The sequence below is a fragment of the Mytilus galloprovincialis genome, chromosome 10 (assembly GCF_965363235.1).
Source record: "Mytilus galloprovincialis chromosome 10, xbMytGall1.hap1.1, whole genome shotgun sequence".
NCBI classification, from domain to species: Eukaryota; Metazoa; Mollusca; class Bivalvia; order Mytilida; family Mytilidae; genus Mytilus; species Mytilus galloprovincialis.
In genome coordinates, this window is record NC_134847.1 from 36,835,798 (window position 1) to 36,845,468 (window position 9,671).

Sequence of the window (9,671 nt, forward strand, 5' to 3'; positions counted from 1 at the left end):
AAATGAGATTACATTGAAAATTACGAAAATGGTCGATGAAAGGAAATACAATTCAAATGAGTGATAATTTTATTTTATAAAGAAGACTATTTGTAAAAATGACAAAGAACATCAAAGAAGTTGTCAAATCAAGGCCAACAACGAAGGTTTAAATGTAAAGTAAAGTTAAAAATGCTAACCATAACTAACTATGAATTATATCATTGATAAGTGTCGTGTATTTTAGATTATTACTATGAATGTGAGAAGCATACAAAGGAGACGATATTCGAAAGGTGCGTTTAATATTTTGAAATTTTGACAATCTATAATCAATAACGTGGTTTACTTAGAAGTAGGATGATTTCTTTTGTTTATTGAACGATAATACAGAATGATAAATACTGGTTCAAATATTTGTAAAAGGTCACATAATGGACTGAATAGGGCTTGTAAAATGCCAGATTTGTAGTAAAGATCTGTTTATAATATTATTTGGTTTTACCAAACCTCATATAGTGAAGATTTTCTCAGTGGGATTAAACAGGGGCTCACGTATACCTTTGTAAATAAAGTTATATCATCAAATATATGTGAGACCTTTATGAATTATAGTTTATGGACAAGTATAGCTGTCAATAATATCTTAGTAGTATAGATCTGTTTATAATATTATTTGGCGTTACCAAACCACATATAGTGAAGATAAATTTCTCAGTGGGATTAAACAGGTGCTTACGTATACCTTTGTATATGAAGTAATATCTTTTTTTAGACAAATCAAATATATGTGAGACCTTCAAGAATTACAGTTATGGCCAAGTACATCTGGCAATAATATCTTAGTAGTATAAATCTGTTTATAATATTATTTGGTGTTACCAAACAACATGTAGTGAAAATAAATTTCTCAGTAGGATTAAACAGGGGCTTACGTATACCTTTGTAAATGAAGCAATATCTTTTTTAAGACACATCAAATATATGTGAGACCTTCATGAATTACAGTTATGTCAAAGTATAGCTGTCAATAATATCTTTAAACAATTATCAAATTTGAAAAAATAGCAACCATGCTTATTGTTGGCATGTTGAGAAAGGTCGCTTCTATAATGAAAGAGAAATGAAAGATATTTTATATTGTGTAACGGTATATTAATTGATAATGAGTTTTATTTAGAATGTATGACGTACAAACATTTTCGCGAAAGATGTATAACAAGAATGTGCCCATTGTAATTGGATACCCATTCGCATTATCATTTTTTATGTTTATTTGCCTGTGAAATTGAGATCAAATCTATTTTTTGGCATTACCTTAGAAAGTGGTACATATGAACTCATTTTCAAGTTGATGGGACGTCAACTCCATCAAAAACAGTTTTGACCAAAATATTTTACCTGCAGCGGGACAGACGGCTGGACGAACGAACAACGAAGGGACGGTCGAACGAACAGACGCACAGACAGAAAAACATAATGTCCCATAGTGGTACACAAAAATATTAGTGGAACAATCGTTCAGCCTTCAAACTTTGTTAATCATTATATCGGCAATTGATAACAGAAATGCACAATAAAGGGAAATATATATGTTATGCTGAAAAAACTTCGGTATTTATAAGCGAATCCTGCTCCGGAATTGATCTTTTGTTATTGCATGTCGATATTATTCACTATCTTTAAATTAGTTTATTATTTAAAATTAATTTTGCCTCGACCATTACTGAAAAAACATTTGGGGTCAAAATGCGCAAAGATTGCAATACAATTAACACCAGTATTGTTGTTACTATACGTTTCATATTTGTATCTGTGTATTGAAATGTCTATATCGAATGTTTTGTTTATCCTACTGTAACATTAATGTGCGTAACTGGTTTTTTCTTTAAAGAAATGAAAGACAACATTCATAATTTAGAAATGTCGATTTCAGGTGCTCCGGAAGCATATATTCTGTTTCGGTGAAGAACGTAAAACGCTATATTGATATCAAACACTACGTAACATAAAACAAATATCAGTATTTTTTAAAACAAGTCATTTTTTTCAATTTTCAATTTATAATCTTATTGTTTAAATGAAAAATAAATAACATAGCATTGTAAGATATAGTCGGAGTTATCTTAAATGTTCTTGTTAAAATAATAAAACAGCAATATGGTGAAATTCAATATCTCTTTGTTTTCTTTTGACAATTGTTTTGCTTCGAGCGCCTCTAATGAGTCTCGTGTTAAAGAAAGGCCAATCTGCATACTATATAATAAGATGAGATTTTTCAATACTCTCGTTTGGTGTATCGATATATCAGTTACATGTATACAAGAATTATTTCCTCAAAACATTTATTTAAAAAAAAACATATATATGGACGCTTAAACATGCACGACATATAGAGTACTTCGAACATCTAAAATAAGTGAAATACAAATTCATAAATTTACGTGTTACTTTGATCCTCAGAATGTCTTCAACATCTTCTACGTGAGGGGATATATTTCATGAATTAGTGTCAATGTTGTTGTTGACATGAATTTACTTGCTCGTGAAGAAACATTTAGTCTCTTACTACAGTCTTCAGATTTTTAAATCGTTGTGAACAAGTTGGCAATTATGAAAAACTAACCTTTAACTGACAAAATTATACTTAAACGAAGCAATTAAATATAGGTATTTATTGATTATTTACACAATAATGGAAATAATGATTGTTGCTATACATTCAGGTAATTTTTGTCAATCAAATTGTTTAAGAGTTCAAAACAAAAACATAAGCGTAATGTACAGGTCATGAAATATTTTGAACACATTTATGTATTTTACAAAACTATAACACTATGACAAAAGTCCAATTATTTTGTAAAACTACGTATGTAGTGGCATTTCATTGAGTCTTAATCCTGATATAGCATAAGGGCCTCTACACTAGCGGGAATTTTTTTTATTTTTTTTTTGGCTACAATGGCTCTCCTTATATTTAACGGTGGTCAACAGTATGATATTAAACTCAAAGTAAATGCAAATTCCTCCAACCTAAGACCATTTATTGTCATGCTTCTCAAGTTTAAGGTGCATTTTGAGCTGAAATACGCACTGCAAAAATTAAAGTCGGAAGCGAAGGTGTTTTTGTACAGACGTATTTCAGAAGCTTAAAGTTAACCCGCGAGCATATAAATATTAATTGCAATTATGACTGAACTATGCGTAGGGAACAACTGCTTCCAGTTGCATGTCCAGGTGAAAGCAAAATGCGAGGAAAATAGGATAATTAATAATAGCGAATTTAAAAGCATCCGTATTGACGTACGTATTTATTTAGAGTTTCTGATGAAAACTGAAATATCTAAATTTCGGAAATAACAGTCATTGCTGTCGAGATTTGATTTATTTAAACTAAATACCTATGCGTAAATTCGGCAGTATTTTCAAAGAAAATATCCTTGAAATGAGGGGAAAAGTATTTAATGTATATCAGAATAAGCAATATAGAGAGTCTAATATTTACTGGATTTGTTATAACACGACGGGTGCCACATGTGGAGCAAGATCTGCTAACCCTTCCGGAGCACATGAGATCACCCCTAGTATTTGGTGGGGTTCGTGTTGCTTATTCTTTAGTTTTCTATGTTGTGTCATGTGTACTATTGTTTGTCTGTTTGTCTTTTTCATTTTTAGCCATGGCGTTGTCAGTTTATTTTCGATTTATGAGTTTGACTTTCCCTCTGGTATCTTTTTTAAGCCAAAAACGTCACTTGAAGAACTTTCCATAAATGCATAAGTTCTTCCGATTTTCTTTAATAACAAAGATGTAATAACCATTAAAACGCTATCTACTGATTCGGAATGTGTTTCTATTTTTTTATCTACCATTTATTTTTTTGTTTTATCTCTTTAATATTTTTTGTTATATCTGTTACTGGGCGTTATGATACAACAAATCAACAAATCAACCATATGGAGATTTTGTTTCACGTCACAATAAGTGATGTACCGGTTTATTGGTGGAACAAAACTATGCTCAGAAAAAAGTATAATCACAAAAAAACTGAACTCCGATGAAAATAAAAAACGGAAAGTCCCTAATCAAATGACAAAATGAAATGATAAAACATATCAAACGAATGGACAACAACTGTCATATTTCTGACTTGGTACAGTCATTTTCAAATGTAGAAAATGGTGAATTGAACCTGGTTTTATAGCGCTAAACCTCTCACTTGTATGACAGTCGCATCAAATTCAGAGAATTGCTTTGAGTATTGGATTATACCGATGTGAGGTTGAACTACGTTCTAGTAAACATTTACAGAATTTGTCTTGATATAAGTATTATCTTTATGTCTTCTACACGAATGGAGTATTAAGAAAGTAAAACATTACTGATTCACTTGGAGTCCAAATTATAAGTTCGTTTAAGGTTGCATGTAATGTTTTCAAATTTTAAATAAAAAATTACCCACATCTGAAAATAAAGTAACGGACAGTCTGCTTAGTTCCGATCAAAAAGTTACGGACGTCTTATGATTTTTTTTAAAGTTGGCCTTGCGCTTTAGTGAACTCTAAATTAACAAACTTATTATAATTGTTACTGATTTCTTTAGTCAAGAATCCTATGAATATTTACATTCTGCATGAAAAACTTCGCAAAAGGTAGATTTTGTATGAATTTAATATCAACGAGTTTAGAGTCCGCCATCTTGGGCTGACTTAAGTTACCCACAGCTGTTTAAGCACAGTGGTTTTGCACTGTTGCATTCAAAACAAGTAAGCTGACTGTGTCTGTCTAGTACGAAATAGATTTTAAATCAGATTTACGTGTGCTCGTATTGACCACTTAAATTAAAAATCGTCGATAATTAAACAGAAACTGTTTTGTAAAAGTCAATAGATATCTAAATATACTTCAAAGTGAGATTCAAATGGGGCGGGCAAAACATTGAGACCATAAATTATTATTGAAGAGTTTAATTTTGAAATAAAAATGATTTTTCAAATGTAATAGGTTTTGTAAAATAACTAATAATTTCTCGTTCACCATTCGTTTAAAAATCGTTAGATATATGTATAGTGCATATTGAAAATGCATATGGTGGAAGGCTTGTTAATCATTTATCAACTTAAAGTAAAACGTTTTGTATTGAATCCTAACAGTTAGTAAAGTTTTCCGTGACTTCATTGAATTTTCTCAAGTTTTCAATTAAAGTAGATCAAGTTTTTCCATAGGAAAGTATTTCAAACAAAAATATACTTTAAATTTAATTGCTGTCAAGATCATATATACGTATGACTTTTCATTCTGATTGTTTGAATTTACAATTATTTTCATCTGCTTAAATAAATAGTAGGTTAACTGAATGCGTTGCATATCAATATACAATGAATGTTAGCTCTAAACTTTTTAAATTCTTGAATCCATTGTTTGAATCAATACCACGTCTTGCCGAATGTATTATAAGATGTTATATCATATCTATTACAAAAACAATGTGTTTTGCATATGTAATATAAGATTTTCATAAGTCATATTCCGGTCCGGGAAAAATAGCCTCTTAGTGGGCCTATTATGACGTCATAAACATAGCTTACATCATAACAGGGCATACAAGTCTTTAATTGGTAGAACCTATACATGCTATAATACTTCTTCAATCCAGAGACAGAGAAACTGGAATAAATCAAAGGAGTAGGTCCGGTAAGGGCCGATTTCGGCCTCAGATTTCAGGTTCATCTAACGAAAGATTTTGGACACTTTTTAAACACTTACGTGTCTATTTGAATTGATTCAATTAGTTTATGTGAAAGATTGTAATTGATTTAGTCATTAAAAACGCTCCGATTCAAGCTTAAATATAAAAAATCTATCAAATATGCCAAAAACCGTCACTTTTCAGATAGTTTTTGTCAAAAATGAAAGTGGCCGCATCCGTGTTCATCCTCAACCTTTATATATGTTATTTATTATCATCAAATACAACTGTTATTTCAATATTATGAATGAACACGAATGCGGCCACTTTCATTTGAGACGGAAATCGACTAAAGTTTAACAAAAATGCTAAAATTGTGATGATTTCAGTAATTTAGCATGACTTAATGGTGCTAGTACCCGATATATGTGCATAGTAGTGTCAAAAACAGCCCTAATTTATGTAGCAGAAGCATTCTACTTTCCAGTAAATAGCTAAAAGATAACATTGTCACAATTTTGTAAAACTGCTATATTTTGGGGCCAAAAAGGGGTCTCACTGAACCTACTCCAAATTTAGCGGTAAATATTGCGAGCGCTATGTACTAAACGGTGTTACGTTTGTGTGTGTCGTTTGCATAGCTAGGCCAGTGATCCCATTCATTGATGATGTGGTATTCATGTGATGCATTTAGTTAAAATCAATTAAAATTATCGGTATCATAAGATAAATCCGTTAGTGGATTAAATATTTAATCACTTACATTATGGGTAATCTACATAATTCAATTTTTCACTAGGACAGTTCAAGAAACTAAGGAAAACGCCAGTGAAGTAATCCGGGTTATGGGAACATTTGTCGTTACGTCCGGTTATATGGGCTTACAGTATCCGAGAATATTGGTTTTAACGACATGCGTAAGCCAATTAAAATCAGAGAAATATGTAAAGCCAGAAATTAAATAATTTATCTCCACACTCCGACTAGATTGATTGTTGGTTGCTTTACGCCGCATTAGCACAAAAAAGCTATATCGCGGCGATACACTCCGATTGGATTCCAATAGCTTATTCATCTAGTTATAAACTGAATAACCATATTGACAACATCTACACAGTGATATTCAAAGTCGAAGGCCATAGACAAACTTAAACAGCCATTGCACTGACTTGAATGGAGAAATGTTTCATGGGCACTCCTATCACATCTTCCCTTATGTATTTAAAGTTTGAATACAATTTTTGGACACAAAAACAAAATTACAATAAATTATTTTTTATTGACAACTGCTCTACCTTGTTCTCTTGTTATCTTTCTGCATCTTATGGTAGTTCAAAAATCATAAACAAACTATTTCTGCATCAAATATTCAAACAATTGACAAATATCTGAACCAGATGAATTAGGAGAATACGTCTGATGGCTCCTCTTGAACCCGTATCCATGGTTGATGCAACCGTAATCCTGTGTTTCTCGACGATTTTGTCTAAAAGGATTCCTTTTACTTCACGGGCAGCTTAATGCAACTTTGCGTTGCAACAACGGCTGTACGGGTCTAAAATTATCCACTATATAGTTATCTCCTTCTGTAAATACGTTCTCCCATCAATTTCCGGAATTCTTTTAACTGCAAAAATTAAATAAGCATATAACTGTCCTTTTTCCGTTCAATATATATTGTTTGGTTATTAAAGTGTTTTCGATCGTTGCATTTTGTTTAAAATCTACTGATTACATTATAACGTTTTGTTTTCAATTTGCTTGTTCTTTCTATTTTTTTCGTTTTTATTTTGTAAGATTTTTCAGATTAATGTTTAGTTGTAAACTTGATGATACAACATATTGATCATGACATTTACCACCAAAATAGTTGTTGGTTATGTGATAAAGAGGCAGCCCACTCACGACACAAATACCTGAAATCTTCTCTTTTGTACATTTGTTCAAAAAATGTGTGTGTACCCATATAATCTTAACTGTTAATATTTTATAGATTTTTATTTTTTCTATTATTCAAATGCATTAAATAGAGAAATGATTCATTGAAAATGTCACCTTTGTGTCTTTGTCGATAAATATTACCTGGTATTCTGACATAGAAATGCTTTTTTCAAACAAAGTCCATATAACAGTCTCTGTACAAGGAGGCGTGGTTAAACTCCCACAATATCTGTACCAACAGCTGGTGGTTTTAGGTAACAGATACATAATTGGAAAGTTGTCCAAGACTACCTTACCACCTACAGAATGTTGAAATGAGGTCAGGATGAATATTTTGTTACCTATTTAGACCAAGAAAGGTCTTCGCGTTCAATAGAGAGTAACATGTTCATTTATGCAAATCATGCAAAAATAAATGATTTTTTTTTGTGAAAATAATTTTAGCGCGGAAGAACGATTAATTAGACGGACATGTAAATGGTGCAAGTGAATATTTCGTCAGAAATAAACCTCCTTTTCATCCCTCATTATATCAAGTTGTCGTCCTTGAAACAGTATTGATTTCGAGCTTGTTATAGTTCTAAAACTTGACTATGAGTTCTTTTGCGATTTATTGATGTTTATGGTAAATTTCTATTGTTTTGTTGCCGTTGTCTATGTATCATTTAACAACTGAATCCTCATTATATCGTTGACATATTTTGAACAATCGAAAATGTCTTTTCATTATGATTTTTTATCTCCGTAAACAGTTTATAATTGATGCATATACCATCAACTTACCATTATTTTTTATGTCTTTGAGCTTAGAAACTATTTGTTCATAATTTGGATTGTAACTGCCAGCCTGTAAAGATAACAATCGTACATTTATTCTGATTACTAAGAAATAATTATTAATTTTATGTTGGAATAACATTAATAATGTTTGTGTCTTCTGTTTGCTTGCGGTCAATTCAGTAGATTTATGACCGACATACGCGGTCTATTACCAAAAACATTATTCATACTTCTCCCTAAATACACATTTATAGTTGATTTTCCAAGTGAAGACATATTTGATGAATTGCATAGAACAATATTTCCTAAGAGACAACGATATGTTCTACGATAATATTTGATATCAGGTAACGTCTTAGTCCTAACCGCGCTTTTATTAACATGCCCCAGTACAATGTTGATGTGTACAGGTAAATAACCATTACTAAACCGCTTCGCACAGGCTGAACATATTTAAAGCGAGTTTAAGCAGAATTCTTAGCAGTTATAAAAATGACTGAAGTCAGGAGTTTGTAGTGCAATGGTTGTCGTCGGTTCTTGTCTTTCATATTTGTTCTTCAAAACTTGATTGTTATAAATGAGGACGTTAGTTTTTTCAATTGAATTGTTTCATGGTAAACAGCCGACAACCGGTATGTCATTTTCTCATTGTTGAAAGCCCTACGGTTGTCTATGTTTTCTGACATTCACTTTATTTAAACTTTTGTGGATATTTGTCACATTGACAATCATATTGCATCTCCTTATTTCTGTATTAATAACCTTTTGTTCACGCATAACAGATTGCTTCATATCAAAATGACCATTGTTTCAGATTTTTATTATTTTCTAGTGAATTGTTTTACTAAGTGGAACTAAGAATGGCAAAGGAATAAGTAAACATCCGGAAATTGTTATATTTTTTATTTTTTCCCTATATATATTTTTATGATTACAAACTCTTGTATGTAGTAACAAGTATTGGCTAAACCTAATATAACTTACATAAATCATTACTCCAAGCACTGCTGCAAAGTTTTTTGCTTCATCTATTGTTGGAAAAAAACACAAAATGAGCCTAGAATAATAAACACAGACGTATTTACAATTCAACTGAATTCATAAACTTTTTAATTACATACTAACTTCAATTAAATAACAAAAAAATAAATGTAAATTCATTTTGAATCTTATCTTGATACACATGGTTTGTATTAAGATTTTTAACCAGAAGCCAGCAATTTTTCAAACAGTTGTTCCATGCATGTTTTGCATTTATTCAGTTAAATGCCTATATGATTTAGG

The 9,671-nt window shown here is 31.1% G+C and overlaps 1 protein-coding gene across 1 annotated transcript; it reads right to left on the reverse strand.

Annotated features, from left to right (window-relative positions):
- Nucleotides 1-6,960: 6,960 nt before the first annotated feature.
- LOC143047479 (carbonic anhydrase 12-like) lies at nt 6,961-9,440 on the reverse strand. The gene is made up of 4 exons (XM_076220539.1): nt 9,372-9,440; nt 8,391-8,454; nt 7,749-7,906; nt 6,961-7,293 (listed from the first exon to the last, which is right to left on the reverse strand). The coding sequence occupies exons 1-4, from the start codon at nt 9,378-9,380 to the stop codon at nt 7,243-7,245; spliced, it is 282 nt and encodes a 93-aa protein (XP_076076654.1). The 5' UTR covers nt 9,381-9,440; the 3' UTR covers nt 6,961-7,242.
- Nucleotides 9,441-9,671: the final 231 nt, after the last annotated feature.